General features: G+C 41.0%; 1 protein-coding gene across 1 annotated transcript; it reads right to left on the bottom strand.

The window, feature by feature from the left end:
- Positions 1 to 3,718: 3,718 nt before the first annotated feature.
- On the bottom strand, positions 3,719 to 23,859 carry LOC106569331 (transmembrane inner ear expressed protein-like). The gene is made up of 4 exons (XM_014140570.1): positions 23,477 to 23,859; positions 14,344 to 14,461; positions 5,792 to 5,941; positions 3,719 to 4,653 (listed from the first exon to the last, which is right to left on the bottom strand). The coding sequence occupies exons 1-4, from the start codon at positions 23,591 to 23,593 to the stop codon at positions 4,520 to 4,522; spliced, it is 519 nt and encodes a 172-aa protein (XP_013996045.1). The 5' UTR covers positions 23,594 to 23,859; the 3' UTR covers positions 3,719 to 4,519.
- Between the last annotated feature and the right edge of the window lie 30 nt (positions 23,860 to 23,889).

Raw genomic sequence — 23,889 nt, 5'->3', positions numbered from 1 at the left:
TTCCAATTTAGGAAATTATGCCTTTCTTACGCTCGCCTTTCCTACTCACAGGAGTTGGTATTCAGACTTACGTTGTGCAGGTGCGTAACGGGCTTTGAAGGCGTGGTTCCCTTGCGCCCCCTGAATAAATGTAATTCAACCTCTGAAAACCCTCCCACTTGCTGGCCAACAGATTTTGTCGTGGACTTTTCATTCAATAATTTGAAGGCATTACATTCCAGGCCAGAGAGATCAAGATATCCCAACTGGCGGATGACACCTCACTTAAAAAAAAAAATGTGTCTCAAGCTAGATTAGCATTGGATATCGTGAAGCAGTTCTCCAAAATCTCAGGTTTGGCATTAAATCTTTCCAAATGTGAGACGTTTGTTTTGAAAGGAGCTGTCAATCCAGCAGATTGTAACATCTCTGAAAAATATACTGTAACCTACCTTGGTGTAAAGATCACCAAAAATCTTAAGGCTATGAATGATCTTAATTTGAACCCTGTAACTGAATCTGTCAAAAACAAATTATCCTCACGGTTAGGGAGGGATTTAAGTCTTCAAGGAAGGGTGCTTTTATCCAAAGCTGAGGGGCTATCTCGTGCATCCTATTGATATTCCCAAATCAACTTGCTGTACCTTAGATAGGCTTTTGTACAACTTCATATGGAAAAACAAGCCACATAAGATAAAGAGATGTTATCACCAACAGGGTTTGTGATGGCGGTCTAAATGTCTTTGATATCTGATTGAAGAGAGTGAAATCTAAGGTCAACTGGATTAAAAGATGCATATAAAATCCTCTCAGTTTCTGGAATATTATACCTCATTATGTTTTTCAGAAGCTCGGAGGGCTTAATTTTTTACTACAATGTCCATATATTGTGGGTAAACTTCCTGTGAAACTGGCACATTTTCACAAGCAGGCTTTAATGTGCTGGGCTTTGTTGTATAAACACAACTTTTCACCTCATAAATGTTTTATATGGAACAATGGGTCGATATTATATAGAAACAAGATGTTATTTAACCATAAATGGTTCTCGAAAAACATTGTCCTTGTCAGCCAATTAGTTAATATTAGTGGGAATCTATTTACACGGAGAGAATTTATGGAAAGATACAACTTTGAGGTTTCAACCAAGGAATATGACACTGTTATTAAAGCTATACCTAGTGGAATAAAAACTTTACTTCAGAATAATACATATCTTGGAATATCTCCGATTGTAAGCGATATTCAGGTGAATGGCATTGGTCTACTAGATACGAAATTCAACAATTGTTTATTAAGGGATATTTTCTACAGGAAGTCTATTCCCTCTGCGATATTCTGTTGGGATTCATCGTTTGATGTAAACTGGCGCCGTGCTTGGCTCACTCCACACAAATTTATGGTGACCAATAAAGTAAAGGAGATCTCCTTTCAGATAATCCATAGATTCTATCCGTGTAATAGCTTGATTTCTAAATATATACTTGATGTTACCAGTGAATGCAGTTTTTGTGAACTAGAAATGGAATCTATTGAACACTTATTCTGTAATTGTTTATATAGTGAAGTGTTCTGGACTGATATAAAAATACATCTTGGCCTCAAATTGCATACAACCATTGAAATTTCAAAGTTTGACATATTATTTTACTACACTGATTACACAATTGAACGTGAGTATGTCATAAATCTCTTTTATTAGGAAAATATTTCATACACAAATCAAAATTTATGAAGAAAAAGCCTCTTTTCTTAATTTTTTTATCTGATTTGGAAAACTATTTAGTCTTTAAAACGTATACAAAATGTCAAAATGTATTCGCTATATGTCTGTATTTGATTTGATATAATGTGGAATATTTTTCTTCTTCTTTTTCTCTCATTTCTTTGGAATCCCTCTGGCTGTTATGTTTGTTTTGCATGTTCCTGTTAAAATAAAATTAAAATAAAAAAAAAAAAATTATAAAAAAAATAAGTTTTCATTCAATGCGGTTGTCAGTACATTTATCTTAAACCATCCCTTTAAATATGGTGTACCTCTAATTAGAATTTTGTCGACAGATTAGAATACATTGAGAGAACAGGTTAATTAAGAAAATAGGGATCAATGAAAGTAATCCATCTAAATATATGCATATTAGTTTCCGTTTCAGCACCAACTGGTAGATGTAAAAAATACTCCGATTTTGTAGATTATTTAGGCACATTTTAGGGTTAGGAAAGTACTGTATGTATGAATCATTAAAGAAAAATGTTTGGAGCGCCTTTACGCACAAAATATATTGATGGATTCAAAATACAGTGGTATGATTCATCCTGAATGTTGTCATATTCAAGTTCAATCCATTAAATATTGGAAGGTGGAAAGAATTGTACAATAAGGGTGGTCCTATAAATCTACCCTAATTTTCACTAATCATGGAACTGTATGACAAAGGTCCATTCGTTGTGAACCGATTTTCAGTTTGCTTCCATATGGCTGGTTTCGCATTCATCTCCAGGGATCATAAGGAATAAGCATTTAAAACAATTGCTATGTATTTACAATCCCCTTCTCCAAAACGGATTACTAATTTACCTAGCTCATATCAATAGCTCTTATCAATGTATAAATTACAGTGCATAGAGAATGCTGTTATTTCTATAAGAAAGTAGATGCTTTTCCCACGTGAAACCGGCAGGTTCGCTCAACCTTAAGTCATGGTTTCCTTACTAAATGTGGTGGAATTATGAGGGAATGAAATCAAGGTCAGAATACGGTTTATCTGTAGACACACCACCGCCACACCTTAATTTCTTAATTCTCCACCCCAAATGAATAGCGGGTAAATAGCATGCTATTCTCATGCTTAAATTCAAGGTCAGAATACGCGTTGAGAGAAAAGTGCATACAAAGGGAACAACGTTCCATTTACGCACGCTTAAATCAGATCGGAATCGGAGCCTAGATAGTTTAAGGATGAAGACTGTTATTTGGTTCAACATTGTGGTCAATGCCCAGAATGGATTCTTAAAGGTTAGGCTTGGATGAATCCCGGGGTAAACAGACAGCTGTGTGGGGTTCATGAGTCTCCACGATTATAAACCATATCTGTTAATCCTTTCCATTTATAATTGCCACACAGCCTTTCTCTCTCTCTCTCGCTGCACATGGTTAACTACTTATATGTTCACTGCAGAGGTTTTGCTGCGTAAATAACTGCATATTAGATCCAGTATCCCCTTATGCTGCATTATAATATACAGCTGGATGTGACATTATGTTCTCTTTCATGGAGATTATGATTTCTCTCATGGATTAAGCTTGTCTCTGACTGACACACTCATTATGGTAGCAGTCCAAATACAGAGTCCGTCCCCAAAAAGCATCATTTTGTTCATGGTATTGTAAAAATAATAATACCGATATTGTGGTATAGTACTGATATTGTGCATTATATATATATATATGTATTTTAGACCCATGTATACCCATGTAAACATGTGTGATACTTCGATAGGACAGAAGGCATGTGCAGAAACAAGACAAAGATAACACAACAAGTACAGTTTGTCAGTGGCTACCAACCTTAGACCTGGATGATCTACACACGGTGTGCAGGCATTTTTTCAACACTAAAACATGCGATTCGACTTACAGTTAAGACATTGTTGGTTCTAGGTTGAGAAAAAGCCTGAGTACCTTGTAGCTCTCCAGGACCAGGGTTGGTTATCACGGGTGTTACTGTATAAGCTTGCATAAAAGGGAAGCTATATTTATTCAAAGCCAAGCTTACAGATTGAGGAAGAGAAGGAAAAAGAACGAATGACAGGCATAGACATGCAACATCACTGACAGAAGCCTTAAAGATTAATCTACATTTTTTCATAATCCACAGTTGGCTACCAGATACGGAACTTGCAGTTCTGTGTCCAATGTACAGTCAATGTGTGATCGACAAGGATGAGTATATCAACAAAGAGCAGATGAGGAAATAGTGAAAACCCATTTCAAGTACTTAACACCTAAAATTGTAACTCTTAAGCAGGCAATATTCTCAACAATCTCCAAGTCATTCTTTCTGGGAAGTAATGACGAACGCTGAGCTACTCAATGAACTATTCTATTCAGCTATTCATTCCTTTTTTGTGAATTACTGATTGCTGAGCTGCGTGCTCCAATATTCCCTCTAGTGGATTGCCCATTTTGTCAGAACATAAATAGGAATGTGGAGAGAGAGAAGTTGAGAAGAAATAGGAAACGGAGGGATGGATGTAATCCAGTCTCAGGCTGAGTGAGGGGGACCAGAAGGAGGAGAAGGAGGGAGGAAAGTCATCCAGTCTCCGGCTGAGTGAGGGGGACCAGAAGGAGGAGAAGGAGGGAGGAAAGTCATCCAGTCTCAGGCTGAGTGAGGGGGACCAGAAGGAGGAGAAGGAGGGAGGAAAGTCATCCAGTCTCAGGCTGAGTGAGGGGGACCAGAAGGAGGAGAAGGAGGGAGGAAAGTCATCCAGTCTCAGGCTGAGTGAGGGGGACCAGAAGGAGGAGAAGGAGGGAGGAAAGTCATCCAGTCTCAGGCTGAGTGAGGGGGCCAGTGAGCTCCTCCTCCTCTCTCACCACTGGGAGCTGGCTGCTGCTGGCGCTGCGAGCCTCGACCTGCTCAGAGACTGTCGGGAGGGATGAAGTGTCCAGGAGCACTGGAGGGACAGGATGAAGAGGCAGACATGGAGAAGGATGAGGGGGAGGAAGAGAGGGAGGATAGAGTGGAAGACGAGTGTGAGGATAGAGAGTAGGAAGAGGAGGTCAGGGAGGATGAGGAGGAAAAGAGGGAGGATGAAGAGAAAGAGGATAGTGAAGAGGAAGAGAGAGAGGAACACAAGGAAGAGAGGAGGAAAGACAGGGTTTGGAGAGGAATGGTACAGGTAAAATGGAAGGGATAGGGTTGGAAGATGAAGGATTGAGGGAGGAAGAAGCCAAAGGGAAGGCATGAAAGTTAGAACAGTTGCAAAGGAGACAGACCCTGACATAGAAGAGGAAAAAGCTTTAATGTAAAGTCAATGAAACTTTGAATATCCTGTATTCATTAATCCAGAGTGTGTTTGTATCTCCAAGACTATATGTCTATGTTGACTCCATCTACATCTTCAGTCAGATAGGACAGGGAAAATATGGCACATTAAACAAATTCAAAACACCATTTGTATCCAGAGAGATTCAGACAGAGGTGTGTGATTTTGTGCTGCTTGTTATCCGTCGGAAATGAGAGAAAACATATCGTAGCTTCGAATGATTGGAAGTGATGACCATTAGCATAATATGATGAAATCTGAGAGAAACATCAAATGAATTAATACAAAAGCTGTCAGGGGCCCAGTCTTGTTAGTGTGCCAAGTCAAACAGCTATGATTCTCCTACTGTATAAACAGGCCTAGCAGGTGGTATTTCATTAATAGCATCCAGAACTCGCTCAGCAGTTGCCTGTCAGAGTAGTTCTTAGAGTAATGTAAGTAAATAAAGGATGCACACCTCGCACTTAATTTTCTCCTTGCTGTGGATTTATTTCACCAAGGAGAGATGAGTGTGACTTTTTTTCCATTTGTAAAGTTATAATGTAGTTCAAAGAGAGTAGGGACATTTGTCACAGGGAGAAAGGATGACTTAAAATGTACACCGCACCTGCCTCCTACGGACTTTGTCATAGAGAGTAGTAGGGATGTCGTAAAATGTACACCACAACTAACTCCTTAGGACTTTTGTCATGGGCAGAAGGTATTTTCTATAATGTGCACCATAGTATTCTTGAGGAGATTCTGAGAGGAGCTTTAGCCTACTTACCTCCTGGGATCTCTGTGAGCTCGTTGAGAGGAGGCACTGTCTCCAGTGTGTTGGCGTAGTCCTTCGCTGCTACTCTCTGAGCATGTCGCGCCTCAATCTCCTTCTTCGTCCTGGGGATACGGCATTTGAAGATGCAGCATAGGGTGATGACTTACAAATGGAGAAAGAGGGAGACAAAGAGAGAAAGATAAAATATAATAGTATTTTCTATGTGGAATGTTATGTGTTTCTGATGTACATCTGAAGACATTTTGAATTAGACACTACTCAACTGTGTTACATTACAGCTATTATATAACTGTATAAGTGACACTTCATTATCCGCTGTTATCAGACTATTTTCCTTTTTGTTGATTTGGGCTCTGTCATGACATGGTAAACTATTACTGTATAGATGTCTAATGGATTATCACTAAACTAGAATGCCATCTTTGTCTTGTGAAGTGTAATTGCTGTCCTCCACCTCTTATTGAACCATGCATCATGTGGTTTGATAAAAAATCACAAACAGACGATGCCATTACCATTTGGAACCCTCCCTCATAGTAACCACCATGACAGTTCAGCGCATATAATATTACAGGACCATGGTATTTATTTTACCTTTATTTTAGCGGAGTCCCATTGAGACCAACGTCTCTTTAGCCAAGTAAAACTCAACTCCACACATTGTCCCGTGTAATTGAGTACTGTTCTTGGGTGCTGAAATCCATAGTATTTATAAATTATAATGTTTTACTTTTACCCTTTTTCTCCCCAATTTCATGGAATCCAATTGGTAGTTACAGTCTTGTCTCATCGCTGCAACTCCCATACGGACTCAGGAGAGGCGAAGGTCGAGAGCTGTGCATCCTCCGAAACACAAACCAACCAAGCTGCACTGCTTCTTGACACAATGCCCACTTAACCCGGAAGCCAGCCGCACCAATGTGTCGGAGGAAACAGCGTACACCTGGTGACCGTGTCAGTGTGTACTGAGCCCGGCCCGCCACAGGAGTCGCTAGTGCACGATGGGACAAGAACATCCCTGCCAGCCAAACCCTCCCCTAACCCGGACGACTCTGGGACAATTTTGCGCCGATCCATGGGTCTCCCGGTTGTGGCCAGCTGCGACAGAGTCTGGACTCAAACCCAGAATCTCTAGTGGCACACACCACTGCGTCACTCGGGAGGCCTGAAATCCATTGTTTTTTATACAAACTTCTATGTGATGTAGGAGCTCCAGTCCGCCCACACTAGTTGCTGCTCAACTCTGTTGATGTGAAATACATCATGGAGTTCAGTTTAACTTGGCTAAGGTCTAAAGCCCTGCATCTCACAATTAAACAACAAATTACACATTCGCCTCTCCATGCATCATGCAATATATCTGTTCAGTATGCAAACCAGTTGGACCATAAAGCCAAATACTTTGCCTATCATAAGCATTCAACCCCCTTGAATTTCATCACATTTTGTGTTACAAAGTGGGATTAAAGTGGATTTAAATGTCATTTTTTGACAATGATCTACACGAAATATTCACTAATGTCAAAGTGGAAGAAAAATTCTAACATTTCTCTTAGATTAATGAAAACTAAAACACTAATATACCCTTAATTAGATAACTATTCACCCCCCTGAGTCAATATGTGTTCAAAACACCTTTGGCAGCTAACTGCTTCTGTGAGTTGTGCAATATTTGCCCATTATTCTTGAAAAAAATCTTCAAGTTTGGTCAAGGTGTTGGGGATCAAGGCTAGACAGCAATTTTTAAGTCTTTCCATCGATTTTCAAGCAGATTTAAAACTGTAACTTCAAATGAAATGCTTTGTAACAACAGGTGAAGACAAAAAGTGAAATGCTGACTTACGGGTCCTTTTCCAACAATGAAAAGTTAAAGATAAAATATATAAACTACTGGTCAAAAGTTTTTTGTTTGTTGTTTCATCTGTACAAACAATAGTACGCAAGTATAAACACCATGGGACCACGCAGCCGTCATACCGCTCAGGAAGGAGACATGGTCTGTCTCCTAGAGATGAACGTACTTTGGTGCGAAAAGTGAAAATCAATCCCAGAACAACAGCAAAGGACCTTGTGAAGATGCTGGAGGAAACAGGTACAAAAGTATCTATATCCACAGTAAAACTAGTCCTATATCGACTTAACCTGAAATGCCGCTCAGCAAGGAAGAAGCCACTGCTCCAAAACCGCCATAAAAAAAAGCCAGACTACGGTTTGCAAGTGCACATGGGGACAAAGGTCGTACTTTTTGGAGAAATGTCCTCTGGTCTGATGAAACGAAAATAGAACTGTTTGGCCATAATGACCATCGTTATGTTTCGAGGAAAAAGGGGGACGCTTGCAAGCTGAACAACACCATCCCAACCATGGGAAGCTACCCAAAATGTTTGACCCAAGTTAAACAATTTAAAGGCAATGCTACTAAATACTAATTTAGTGTATGTAAACTTCTGACCCACTTGGAATGTGATGAAAGTAATAAAAGCTGAAATAAATCATTCTCTCTACTGTTATTCTGACATTTTACATTCTTAAAATAAAGGGGTGATCCTAACTGACCTAAGACAGGGAATTTTTACTAGGATTAAGTGTCAGGAATTGTGAGAAACTGAGTTTAAATGTATTTGGATAAGGTGTATGTAAACTTCCGACTTCAACTGTATATATATATATATACACAGAGTGACACGAGAAATAAATACACTGAATAATGAATAAAAATAATGAGTAAAAAAAGCAGGGAGTACCAGTACCGAGTCGATGTGTAGTGGTACGAGGTAATTGAGGTAGCTATGTACAGGTAGCGGTAAAGTGACTATGCAACAGGATAGATAATAAACATTAGCAGCAACGTATGTGGTGAGTGTGAAAGTATGTCTGTGTGTGTGACTGTGTGTGTGGTGTCAGTATGCTTGTCTGTGCGTGTTGTGTGTGTGTTTGGGCGTATGTGTGTGTTAGGTTGTCTATGTAAGTATGTGTGAGCGTGTGGGTAGAGTCCAGTGTGTGTGCATAGTCAGTGCAGGAGAGAGAGTGAAAAAATGTATGTGTTCAGGTGTGTATGTGTTTGTTGGGGTGTCAGTGTAAGTATTTGTGAGTGTGTTTTGTTAGAGTCCAGTGTGTGTGCATAGAGTCAGTGTAGGAGAGTTAATGCAAACATGGTCAATGCAGTTAATCCGGCTAGCCATTTGATTAGCTATTTAGCAATCTTGTTTAGCAGTCTTATGAATTGGGAGTAGAAGCTATTGAGGATCCCGTTGGTTCCAGACTTGGTGCACGATCAGCTCCTTTGTCTTGCTGACTTAGCCAAGCAGGAACATTCACTGTCTTCTTGGTAAGCAACTCCAATGTAGATGTGGCCTTGTGTTGTACAGTAGGTTATTGTCCTGCTTAAAGGTGAAATTCCTCTCACAGTGTCTGGTGTAAAGCAGACTGAAGCAGATTTTCCTCTAGGATTTTGCCGACGCTTAGCTCTCTCCCATTTATTTTTATCCTGAAATACTCCCCAGTCGTTGCCGATGTCAAGCAAACACATACAATGATGCAGCCACCACCATGCTTGAAAATAAGGTGGCAGTTACTCAGTGATGTATTCTGTTGGATTTGCACCAAACATAAGGCTTTGCATTTAGGCCAATAAGTACATTCCTTTCCCATGTTTTTTTGCATCATTACATTGGTCTCTTGTTGCATATAGGATGCATGTTTTAGATTATTTGTATTCTGTATAATTTTTTTGACTCTGTCATTTAGGAGTCACTACAATGTTTTTTTATCCATCCTCAGTTTTCTCCCATCACAGCCATTGAACTCTGTATCTGTTTTAAAATCACCAATGGCCTCATAGTGACATCCCTGAGAAGTTTCCATCCTGTCCTACAGCTCAGTTCAAAAGGAGGACTGTATCTTTGATGTGTCTGTGTAGTTTAATACATCATCCACAGCATAATTATTAACTTCAGGTTTCAAAGTTTCAAGTTCTACGTTTATTTGTCACGTGCACAGGATACAACAGCTGTAAAACAGTACAGTGAAATTCTTACCTTAAGAGCTCTTTCCCAACAATGTATTGATAGTAATAATAATATATACTGAGTGTACAAAACATTAAGAACACCTTCCTAATATTGACTTGCTCCCCCTTTTGCCCTCTGAACAGCCTCAATTCGTAGGGGCATGGACTCTACAAGGTGTTGAAAGCGATCTACAGGGATGCTCGCCCATGTTGCAATTCTTCACACAAACCGGTGTGCCTGGCACCTACTACAATATTTCATTAAAAGGCACTTCAAGCTTTTGTCTTGCCCATTCACCCTCTGAATGGTAAACGTGCACAATGTCTTAGTTGTCTCAAGGCTTAAAAATCCTTCTTTAACCTGTTTCAGACGCCCAACAAGTCCTCAACTGGCAACTTCATTAAATAGTACCCACAAAACACCAGTCTCAATGTCAACAGTGAAGAAGCGACTCCGGGATGCTGGCCTTCTAGGCAGAGTTGCAAAGAAAAAGCCATATCTCAGACTGGCCAATAAAAAGAAAAGATTAAGATGAGCAAAAAAACACAGACACTGGACAGCGGAACTCTGCCTAGAAAGCCAGCATCCCGGAGTCGCCTCTTCACTGTTGACATTGAGACTGATGTTTTGCGGGTACTATTTAATGAAGCTGCCAGTTGAGGACTTGTGAGGCGTCTGTTTCTCAAACTAGACACTCTAATGTACTTGTCCTCTTGCTCAGTTGTGCACCGGGGCCTCCCACTCCTCTTTCTATTCTGGTTAGAGCCAGTTTGCGCTGTTCTGTGAAGGGAGTAGTACACAGCGTTGTATGAGATCTTCAGTTTCTTGGCTATTTCTCGCATGGAAAAGCTTTCATTTCTCAGATCAAGAATAGACTGACAAGTTTCAGAAGAAAGTTTTTTGTTTCTGGCCATTTTGAGCCTGTAATCGAACCCACAAATGCTGATGCTCCAGATAATCAACTAGTCTAAAGAAGGCCAGTGTTATTGCTTCTTTAAACAGGACAACAGTTTTCAGCTGTGCTAACATAATTGCAAAAGGGTTTTCTAATGATCAATTAGCCTTTTGAAATTATAAACTTGGATTAGCTAACACAACGTGCCATTGGAACACAGGAGTGATGGTTGCTGATAATGGGCCTCTGTACGCCTATGTATATATTCCATTTAAAAAATCTGCCATTTCCAGCTACAATAGTCATATACAACATTAACAATGTCTACACTGTATTTCTGATCAATTTGATGTTATTTTAATGGCCCAAAAATGTGCTTTTCTTTCAAAACAAGGACATTTATAAGTGACCCCAAACTTTTGAATGATAGTGTATATATTTTTTTAAGTACACAAAAGTGGGGCTTCCCGAGTGCCGCAGCGGTCTAAGGAACTGCATCACAGTGCTTGAGGTGTCACTACAGACCTGGGTTTGATCCCAAGCTGTGTCACAACCGGCCGTGATCGGGAGTCCCACAGGGCGGCGCACAATTGGCTCAACGTCGTCCAGGTTAGGGGAGGGTTTGGCCGAGGAGGCTTTACTTGGCTCTTCGCGCTCTAGCGACTCCTTGTGGCAGGCTGGGCGCCTGCAGGCTGACAACGGTCATCAGTTGAGTGGTGTTTCCCTTCAACACGTTGGTGCAGTTGGCTTCCGGGTTAAGCGGGCGGGTGTTAAGAAGCGTGGTTTGGCGGGTCATGTTTCGGAGCACACATGACTCGACCTTCGCCTATCCCTAGCCCGTTGGGGAGTTGCAGCGATGAGACAAGATTGTAATTGGATCGCAGTTGGATATAATGAAATTGGGGTCAAAAAAATTATTACAAAAAAAAAAGAAAAGAAACAAACACAAGTGTGACAGTGAAGGTGTTTGTGCCAGAGTGGGCATAGAGCTGGTGTGGATAGTCTGTGGGAGATAGAGAGCAGCAGCTGTTAGCCATTTAACAGTCTTATTGCCAGGGGATAGAAGCTGTTTAGGAGTATGTTGCTCTGAGCATTGATGCTATGGAGTATGGAGAACAGTCAATGTTTTGGGTGGCTGGAGTGTTTGGCAATTCTTTGAGCCTTTCTCAGACACTGTCTGGCATGTACGTACTGGATGGCTTGAGAATCACCCCCAGTGATGCGCTGGGCCGTCCGCATCACCCTCTGTAGGGCCTTCCTGTTGAGGGCGGTGCAGTTGCCATACCAGATGGTAATACAACCAGTCAGGATGCTCTTTATGGTGCAGCTGTAAAACTTCCTGAGGATCTTTGGGGCCATGCCAAATAGTTGCAGCCTCCTGAGGGAGAAGAGGCTTGGTGTTGTTTTTTGTTGAAGCGTGCATAAAACGCATTGAGTTCATCTGGTAGAGAGACATTGTTGGGAAGATCACGGCTAGGTCTTCCTTTGTAATCCGTAATGGACTGTAGCCCTTGCCACATGCGTCAGGTGTTGGAGCCGGTGTAATCGGATTCCACCTTGTTCCTATATTGTCCTTCTGCCTGTTTGATGGCTCTGCAGAGGTCGTTGCGGGACTTCTTGTACGCGTTCGTGTCCTCAGTCATAGCCTCTGGGTTGGCTGCGATAGCCCTGTGTGCAGTAGTTCTGTCCTTAAACGTATTGCATGCCTCTGTGTTAATCCAGGGCTTTTGGTTGTGGAGCAGTGAACCTTTACTGTGAGGACAACATTGGCGATACATTTCCTGATGAAGCTGGAGGTGGTTAGCTCGTCGATGCTCTCTACGGAGCGCCTCATGGGTACTTCCTGTTTGAGCTTTTGTTTGTAAACAGGAAGCAGGAGTATATTCAATGTGTTATTTGTTATTGTTACCCATCTTTTAACTTTCAATGCCTTTCTTCATGCGGCTTTCAACAAGTTGTTCGTATGGGGGACAGAGAAAAGAGTAGTCCTTAGAAAATCATTCAATCCCTATCATTTAATTTTTCAATCCCACTTTGTAATGCAACAAAATGTGAAAAGGGGTGTGGATACTTATGATACCCACTGTAGCTGAGCTGTGGCATTGTGCCTTAATTGACTGACTGACTAACTGACTGACTGACTAACTGACTGACTGACTGACTGACTAACTGACTGACTAAATGACTGACTAACTGACTGACTGACTGACTAAATAACTGACTAATTGACTGACTGACTAACTGACTGACTAACTGACTGACTGACTGACTGACTGACTGACTAAATGACTGACTAAATGACTGACTAACTGACTGACTGACTGACTAATTAACTGACTGACTAACTGACTGACTAACTGACTACCTGATTGACTAATTGACTGACTGGCTAACTGACTGACTAAATAACTGACTGACTGACTGATTGACTAACTGACTAACTAACTGACTGACTGACTGACTTACTGACTAGTTGCCTGACTGGCTGACTGACTAACCGACTGACTGACTGACTTACTGACTAACTGACTGGCTGACTGACTGATTAAACGACTGACTAACTAACTGACTAATTGACTGACTGACTGACTGACTGACTGACTAAGTGACTGACTGACTAACTGACTGAATGATTGACTGACTGACTAATTCACTGACTGACTGACTGATGACTAACTAACTGCAGACTGACTGACTAACTAACTGACTAACTGACTGACTGACTGATTAACTGACTAACTGATTGACTGACTAACTGACTAACTGACTGACTGACTAACCGACTGACTAACCGACTGAGTGACTAACTGACTGACTAATTGACTGGCTGACTGACTGACTGACTGACATTGACTAACTGACGGACTAACTGGCTGACTGACTAACTAATTGACTAACTGATGGACTAACTAACTGGCTGACTAACTAACTAACTGACTGACTGACTAAATGATTGACTGACTGACTGACTGACTGACTAACTGGCTGACTAACTAACTTGCTGACTGACTAACTATCTAACTGACTGACTGACTGACTAACTGCAGACTGACTGACTGACTGACCAACCAACTGACTGACTAATTGACTGACTAACTGATTATCTGACTGACTGATTCACTGACTAATTGACTAACTGACTGACATTGACTAACTGATGGACTAACTGGCTGACTCACTAACTAACTAACTGACTAACTAACTGATGGACTAACTAACTGGCTGACTCACTAACTAACTAACTGACTAACTAACTGATGGACTAACTAACTGGCTGACTCACTAACTAACTAACTGACTAACTAACTGATGGACTAACTAACTGGGTGACTAACTAACTGATGGACTAACTAACTGGCTGAATGACTAAATTACTGACTGACTGACTGACTGAACAGGCTGACTGACTAACTAGCTAACTGACTGACTGACTGACTACTGATTGACTAACTAACTAACTGACTAACTGACTGATGTATAATACATTTTATTAATGTGATTTATGTAAATAGAATTGGAAGGGAGAATTGATGTGAGGTTGATAGATACTTAAGTGAATATGTGTGAATATTCTCATCTCATAAATCATCTTGAATGAGTCTGGCACACGATTATGACAGGTCTGGAGAAATACTTACTGACTGCTAGAATAAACATAGAGAAGATGCCAATAACCTGCCATAACCGCAGTCCCCAGAACACGACTGTTTCTGAAGTGACTGGGTCTGGTTTCTTTGGGGGATCTGTCGGTAAAAGCTGAGGAAAAAGAGTCAAAATGTGCATTAGTTACTTATTGTGTAATCTAGACAGGTACTCTTCAAATCACTATGCAGTTTGAGGATCTTCATATAAATTAGTCTAATGCAAATTGAAAAAATACCGCAATGGAAGCAAATATCAATCTGATTGAGAGAATAATAGTTTTCGCTTCCTTTTAGTTTCTGAAGAGACATTGTGGAAAGACAACTGGAGGAAATACAGAATTGGAAAAAACAACCCACTGGGCACACACTGGTTGAATTTTCTATGAAATGATGTTGAACCAACATGGAATAGACATTGAATTGACGTCTGTGCCCAGTGGGAAGTTTATGTCACTGTGTGTTTAGGGAGAAAACAACAGGGAAGATAGGCTTGGAATAAAACCCTGAAAAATAGGATTTAGTAGATCATGCAGAATGTGGAACATGCCAGTCTGGTGTGACCCCTCATGACCCCTTCATATTCCGAATATCTCAATCAACCTTAGGCCACTTGTGAGAGCTACCAGCACATGCCTAAAAAAATCTAATCTGCCTCACAAATTGCCTCAAAAATAGAGAACAATGGGTTGAATCCCAACCACCTTCACAGAAATAGAATGATGACTATCTGAATAAGAACAATTGAAAAAAACAAGAGCATTGAACAACAAGCAACAAAATAGACAAAGACCAACTTTATGTTTGTCGTGTCATACCCAATCACTTTAAACACTAGAATGTGTATTAAGTAATTTTTTCCCCACCAATTTGTTATGTTATGTTGACTTAACCCAACTTTTGCTGAAAACTCAAGTTGGAAATAAGGCCCTGGAAAGCTACCGAATGCTGAGAAATACTGTAAGAACACAATGGAAACCAAATAATTGCCTCACTGAGTGAATGGCACTGATGGAGGAGAATGAATCACACATCTTGGCACAAAGAGTGAATGGAAGAAAACATTAAGCACTCTCCCCCTAATTAGAGGGATCCAAACACTGTTTGTTTGGTGGAGAGGAAAAGGGCACTTTTAAACTGAACATGCTCCTTCTTTAGTGTGACAACAATCTTAAGATATTGTTTTTGAGATATTGATATGATATGATTGGAAGCATGTTTTTTGCTGACTAAAAAGAGTCTCTAACGTGTTGAAGGTTATAGTGTTAGTCTGAGTATTCGCATTTCAACACTTGTTTTTATTTCAGATAGGTCTTGAGAAAATGGGGGAATTCAGCGCTAGCTCATCTTTCCCTTGATCCTGACTCATCTCCCAGTACCTTCTGCTGAAAAACATCCCCACATCATGATGCTGCCACCAGCATACTTAACTGTAGGGATTGTGCCAGGTTTCCTCCAGACGTGACACATGGCATTCAGGCCAAAGAGTTCAATCTTGGTTTCATCAGACTAGAGAATCTTATTTCTCATGGCTTCCATCTGGGCACTCTACCATAAAGGCCTGATTGGTGGAGTGCTGCAGAGATGGTTGTCCTTATGGAAGGTTCTCCCATCTCCACAGAGGAACTCTGAAGCTTTATCAGAGTGACCATCGGGTTCTTGGTCACCTCACTGACCAAGGCCCTTCTCCCCCGATTGCTCAGTTTGGCCGGGCAGCCAGCTCAAGGAAGAGTCTTGTGGTTCCAAACTTCTTCCATTTAAGAATAATGGAGGCCACTGTGTTCTTGGGGACCTTCAATGCTGCAGAAATGTTTTGGTACCCTTCTCCAGATCTATGCCTCGACACAATCCTGTATCGGAGCTCTACGGACAATTCCTTCGACCTCATGGCTTGGTTTTTGCTCTGACATGCACTGTCAAATGTGGGACCTTATATAGACAGGTGTGTGCCTTTCCAAATCATGTTCATGTTCTTTTTTACACATTTGCAAAAATTTCTAAAAACCTGTTTTCGCTTTGTCAATATTGGGTATTGTTTCTAGATTGATGAGGAAAATGTTTTATTTAATCCATTTTAAAATAACGGTGTAATGTAGCAAAATGTGGAAAAAGGGAAGGAGTCTGAAGACTTTCCGAATGCACTATATATAAACTCTGGATTGCTGACGCTATGTATTATGTATGCTATTGAGAGGCTTTGAAGCCACCGGTCGGCCATATTGGCACTCCCCAGCAGGAGCAGTCCTCCATAGGAATGAATGGAATTCTACAGTATTTCAATTAATTCTTTCAAGGACAAAATTACATGTTTTTAAGTGTTTTTTTGTTGTAGTGGGGACAGTAGCGTTAGTAATCAAAAAGAATATACGTACTTTAAGGAGAAAAAAATATTTGTGCATTTTTTTATGTTTATCTCACATAATGCAATTTAAAAGTATGCATTAAGTTGTCTGTAATGCAATAAATGTGGCAAAAACGAATGCAGACATTAATAAATGCATTTCTATTTTTTCCAAAATAATTTTTTACAATGGTGTGATCAGTGCCATGATTGAGTCATGGTGGTTTCAACACAGCGCCCCCTATCAGTCAACTAGTGTGTATACAAATCATTGGTTTAATCTAGCCCCATAGTTCATGTCTACTGATAAATACGTGATGGGTCAGGACACGGACACTTATTATGTTTTCTGCCGTTGTAAATAATCTAATCTCACACTGAAATGGGAAGACGGTTTATAGAACAATACATCTGGGAAAAAGCCAAAACACTTACTTCAGATGACTGTCAAGCAAATGTGATTTTCATGTGAAAAATTACATTGTTTTTATTTAATTCAGAGTGCAATATTAGAAACATTCATAAGAGCACCTCCTCCCAGATGCCCACCTCACTGAGGCTAGGAAACACTGTCATCACCGATAAATCCACGATAATCGAGAATTTCAATAAGTATTTCTCTACGGCTGGCCACGCTTTCTTCCTGGCTACCCCAACCCTGGCCAACAGCTCCGCACCCCCCGCAGCTACTTGCCCAAGCCGTCCCAGCTTCTCCTTCACCCAAATCCAGATAGCAGATGTTCTGAAAGAGCTGCAAAATCTGGACCCGTACAATTCAGCTGGGCTAGACAATCTGGACCCTCTCTTTCTAAAATTATCCACCGCCATTGTTGCAACCCCTATTACCAGTCTGTTCAACCTCTATTTTGTATCGTCCGAGATCCCTAAAGATAGGAAAGCTTCCGCGGTGATCCCCCTCTTCAAAGGGGGTGACACTCTATGTCGCTCTTGCTGCTGGTGAGTCTCTGATCCACCTCTACGCAGATGACACCATTCTATGTACTTCTGGCCCTTCATTGGACACTGTGTTAACAACCCTCCAGACGAGCTTCAATGCCATACAACTCGCCTTCCGTGGCCTCCAACTGCTCTTAAATACAAGTAAAACTAAATGCATGCTCTTCAACCAATCGCTGCCTGCACCTGCCCGCCCGTCCAACATCACTACTCTGGACGGTTCTGACTTAGAACATGTGTACAACTACAAATACCTAGGTGTCTGGTTAGACTGTAAACTCTCCTTCCAGACACACATAAAACATCTCCAATCCAAAGTTAATTCTAGAATTGGCTTCCTATTTCACAACAAAGCATCCTTCACTCATGCTGCCAAACATACCCTTGTAAAACTAACCATCTTACCGATCCTCGACTTTGGCGATGTCATTTACAAAATAGCCTCCAACACCCTACTCAACAAATTGGATGCAGTCTATCACAGTGCCATCCGTTTTGTCACCAAAGCCCCATATACTACCCACCACTGCGACCTGTACGCTCTCGTTGGCTGGCCCTCGCTTCATACTCGTCGCCAAACCCACTGGCTCCAGGTCATCTATAAGACCCTGCTAGGTAAAGTCCCGCCTTATCTCTGCTCGCTGGTCACCATAGCTGCACCCACCCGTAGAACGCATTCACTTGTCACCCCCAAAGCCAATTCCTACTTTGACCGCCTCTCCTTCCACTTCTCTGCTGCCAATGACTGGAATGAACTACAAAAATCTCTGAAACGGGAAACACTTATCTCCCTCACTAGCTTTAAGCACCAATTGTCAGAGCAGCTCACAGATCACTGCACCTGTACATAGCCCATCTATAAATAGCCCAAACAACTACCCCTTCCCCTACTTTATTTATTTAGCTCCTTTGCACCCCAGTATTTTGACTTTGCACACTCATCTACTGTCAAATCTACCATTCCAGTGTTTTAATTGCTATATTGTATTTACTTCCCCACCATGGCCTATTTATTGCCTTTACCTCCCTTATCTCACCTCATTTGCTCACATTGTATATAGACTCATTTTTCTACTGTATTATTGACTGTATGTTTTTTTTACTCCATGTGTAACTCTGTGTTGTTATATGTCTCGAACTGCTTTGCTTTATCTTGGCCAAGTCGCAGTTGTAAATGAGAACTTGTTCTCAACTTGCCTACCTGGTTAAATAAAGGTGAAATAAAATAAAAAACAAAAATAAATAAATAAAATATTCCATGAGTAACTCTGTGTTGTTGTTTGTGTCGCACTGCTTTGCTTTATCTTGGCCAGGTCGCAGTTGTAAATGAGAACTTGTTCTCAACTGGCCTACTTGGTTAAATAAAGGTGAAATAAAAAAAATAAAAAAATAATTAATGGAAGAATAATATCCTTTCAGCAAAAAACCTTTTTTTGATTCAACTTGACAGGGAGGTAGTGAAGTATCTGTGCTTTTCCAATAATGACCAGGATGGAATATTACAGATGTGCATTTGACCAACGGTGCAAATTTCAGTGGTGGCTGGTGGCACTTTAAATGGGGAGGACAGGCTCATATTAATGGCTGGAACAGAATGAATGGAATGGTCTCAAACACATCAAACACCTGGTTTTCATGGGGTTGATACCATTCAATTCATTCACTCCATTCCATTAATTATTCCCTCACCAGCCTCCTTTGGGTGAAATGTAATATAACAGTCAATAAACAGGATGGGAACAATGTACAACTATGACATTATCAAAACATGGATTATTGTACATCTTGAAGCCATTGTTATTTATGTAGATGTGTTCTTTAGTATTTGGTGGATTGACCAACAAATAAAATCATATGTAGGAAATGACTCTGGGCCAAACTCTTCTAGACAGCATACATGCTGAAAGACCATTGCCTTGAGGTACTGTATATTTTATAAGAGAATTGTAATTCTTTGAATTGTTATGTAATTTTTCTCAGTATTTTTCACGACTTCCACCGAAGTCGGTCCCTTTCCTTGTTCGGGCGGCATTCGGCGGTTGAAGTCACCGGTCTTCTAGCTATCGCCGCTCCACCTTTCATTTTCCATTTGTTTTGTCTTGTTTTCCCGCACACCTGCTTCACATTCCTTCATCAGACTAAATGTATATTACCCTCTGTTTCCCCCATGTCTGTGTGTGGAATTGTTCTTTGTGTAGGGTGTTACGCTACAGGCTGGCTTGCGCTAGGTTTGTTTCAAACCTAGGTTTGTTTGTTTTGTTTAATCCGGTTCATGTTACCGTGGTTGTGCTTTGTGCTGCCTCGCCTGTGCCTTTGGGCCAGGGTGTATATTAAAGTTCTCCTGTTATCACCCATCTCTGCTCTCCTGCGCCTGACTTTCCGGCAACCAGTCACTCACCCCGTTACAGTATTATTGCCATGTTGTCTCTCATCTCAGTGTGACTGACAGTGGTGCGTCCGAAATGACACCCAATTCCCCATAATACAGTGCACTACCTTTGACCAAAGCCCATCTATTCCCTACATAGTGTATTACTTTTGACCAGGGCCCTAGGGCTCTGTACAGGGAATAGGGTTCCATTTCACACTCAGCCAGGGTCTTACAGGGCCGAGTGTTTGGCCTCAGTTGGGAGCTGCGTGTTAGAGCTGATTGGCTTTGGTGAGTCAGCATGTTAACAAGATGTCATGGGCCTAACCTTGTCTGACTTCTCAGCCAATCTCCAAATATCAGCAGTGTACCGTATGAGTATGTGTTCTATCTGCCAAGGCCATCAGCCTGTTGCCAAACCAAAAACTAATAATGGATTTTTGATGAAAATTGTTTGTAGCCTGACATGACTTTACTCCAGAGTGTAATGCCACTTTAGGGGGGGAAACAGATTGTAACTCTGCTGCCTTTAATTCAAAGTAGTGAATTCATAGTATTTCAACATGATTATGTAATGCTAAAATGTCTTTCTCGCTATCCTATTTGATGTGGTGGGATTAGTAGATGAGCCAGATAACTTTGGTAAACATATTGAGACAACTCAGAACCACTGGGAGAGTTGACTCTGGCTGCAGCTTGCAGTTGCTGTGGTTGTTGAATTTTTGATGTCAAACCTGATTCATGAAAGGCTTAGTTGAGATAATTCTGACTTTATGCCATAAAATGAACACACTCTTAACATATTTTTTTTCTAAGTAGAACCATACAGGGTTCTTTGGCTTGTCCCCATTGGGGAACCCTTTTTGGTGCTGGGTAGAACCCTTTGCAGAGGGTTCTATCCAGAACCCTCTATGTAGGGTCCTTCAAAGAATCCCCAGTATCCTCTATGAAAGGTTCTACTGAGAACCCTTTTATCTTAGGAGGATTCTTCCTAGAACCCTCTGTGAATGGTTCCACCAGCCTTATTAGCCTTAAAAATGTAATTAGTTATAACAATATATTACAAACTGTACATCATAAGGCCTTTCTTTGAGGGCCTAGTTATACCCTAACACAGTGGCTGTGGGTTCTCTATGGTGTATAGGTCAGAGCGTGACTCGGGGGTGTTCTAGTCATTATATTTCTATGTTGGTGTTTTAGTATGGTTCCCAATTAGAGGCAGCTGTTTATCATTGTCTCTGATTGGGGATCATACTTAAGTTGTCATTTGTTCCCACTTGCTTTATGTGATATTGTTTTGTATGAGTGCATTCAGCACCATGTAGTTCACATTCGTTGTATGTTTATTGTTTTTCGTTTAAGTTTTCACTGCAAATAAAGATGTGGAACTCAACACACGCTGCACCTTGGTCCGTCCATTATCACGACCGTGACAGTGGTGTTAGGAATCTCCTGGTTTACAGGCCACATCAGGCCTACAAGTCACATTATACTGGCTTATAAAGTGATGTGTAATTTCTATTAGAATCCAGCCAGAGTTAGGATATCCAACAAGTGGAAATGTTAATCACCCGCAAACTGCATTCAGAATGACTGCCAGGGTAGGGAAGGTTGAATACTGAGACTACCTCAATCATCTAAACTGGAACAACCATCTCAGTAACTGGTGCAATAAATCCAATTACTAACAGATGAAATTATACAATTCATCAATCAACCAATCAATGTACTGTACATGCAAAAACACAGATACAGGTATTACAGTAAACAAACAATTCTGAAAATCTCCCTGCAATAGAGCATGCTGGGAAATATTATATATGGTTCTATGTATAACCCTTCATGCCTTCTAAATCATTCTTCTCTTCTAAAGAATCATCAAAGAACCCTTTCTTCCAAAAATAGTTATTATGATGTTAAAGGTTTTAGGTAGAACCCTTTACCTTACAAAAAACCCTTGTCTTCCATAAAGGGTTCTTCTGATCAAAACGGTTCTTGGTAGAATAACCCTATCCCTCCGCAAAGAACCCTTTTGGAACCCTTTTTTCTAAGAGTGTACATGAGAGAATATTCAAACTGAACCGGATGTCATTCTTCAAGCGAGTATACATCCCATGGGTATTGTAATTCAAATCATTTGGGATAGGTGTCATGTGCATGCTGGTTCTCTTTCCTTGTTATTATCTAAATGATAATAATTTTCCTCTAAGATTTACCATTATTTAGCTCCCTCTCTGAACATAATGAAATCTACCTCCTAAGTGAATGAAAATACACTGAGTATACAAAACATTAAGAACAAAACATTGAATCAACATGGAAAACTAATTGGATTTGAAAAAAGTTATCAACGTAAGGGAATTTAGTCTTTTTTTCACCCAATTTTTAATCTAAATCCAATGACATGGTGACATTTTTTGTTGGTTTCACAGTGAATTCAGGTTAGTTGACAACTTTACCAAATGTAAATCAAAACTAGATGCTGAAATGACATCTGTGCACAGTGGGTTATGATTGACCTTGTTCACCAAATTCCAATTTCATTACAATCAATAATATATTTTTTTAAATGGCTCATATTTATTCATGAATCCATGAATCAGTTTTTCCTACTGGATCTGTCACCTATTCTTTATTAAACTCTATACCAAAATCTTCTGAAATCAACATTTGAATATCAGAGACTGATAAATACAAATACATGGAGCGACCACCTTCGGAAAACTAGGAGAAAACTCTGGATCTATGGAAGCAAAGTCAGGGATATACATGAATATTAAAGCTACTCTGCCTCATCGGAGGGTTTCATCACTAACGCCCACCAACTACAAATGTTGCTGGCGCTGCTGGTGCAGCATATCAACACGGAAATGGTTCACCCGATCAGCAGGCTGGGTATCCATCAGCAATAACAGTGCATGTGTTGTCACTATATCAAGACGGACATTTCTAGAACTTTCATGTTTATTCTCTGATCTAGCATGGAATTGTGTTGCTTGTTTTGTACAACACCCTGTATGTGGTATAACATGGAGTCTCACATTTCAAAACAATGCATTAGCTCCCTTCTATATTCTGCCGTGGTGCTCTCAACTGCCTGCTACAGTATTTCATGTTTGATTCCGCTGCTTACGGCTTCACTCTCAGCTTTAGAAAATACAAATGGGGGAAAATGGCTATCACTACGTCTGTGCATGTTGCAACGGCCCGTCTTCGCCATGCTACTCTAGGAAGAACGCCACCACAAAGTATCCCATTACGACACATGTAGATTGACTATTGTCTAAGGGGCCGCCCAACACTATAGCTCTATAGAAAACAAGCCACATTCATTAATCACATGAAAACAAGCAACCAACCTATAAACAGGGGAGGGAGCGAGTGTGACAGACCTCCGTAAGCAGTAACCCGATGATGAGCCTCAACCAGTGGACAAAGACGTGTATGAACAAACACATTCTTACCTCTGGATCTGGGACCTGGGAGAATACAGTGGAGATGCAGGAGAGCAGCGCTGGCCCCAAGCCCAGCAGCACTGGCTGGAGAGGAGGACAGGAAGAAGGCCGTTCCCCGGCTGCCATTATTTTCCACTTTGCTTTCTCCCTGAAGGCTACAGCTCCTTGCCCCCTCTCTCCTCTCCTCTCTTCTGCCTGCCTGGCTGGGTGGCTGGGCTGGGTGGTTGCGCTGTAGGCTACCCTGGACAGGACCACAATGTCCTTGGATGATTGATGGTCAGAGAGGGGTGCTGAAGAGGAAAGAGGGCGTCCTCTCCTCTCATCTGGTGTACTGCCTCTGCCTCTCCTCCCCTGTTCTTCTTCCTCCCAACACAGAGCACCATAGACCACTATAACACATCACACTGTCTTCCTGTAGACAG

Source organism: Salmo salar, chromosome ssa14 (genome assembly GCF_905237065.1).
Source record: "Salmo salar chromosome ssa14, Ssal_v3.1, whole genome shotgun sequence".
In the NCBI taxonomy this organism is placed as follows: domain Eukaryota; kingdom Metazoa; phylum Chordata; class Actinopteri; order Salmoniformes; family Salmonidae; genus Salmo; species Salmo salar.
The sequence above is the reverse complement of the archived record's forward strand: the minus strand, read 5'-3'. Positions and strand labels throughout refer to the sequence as shown.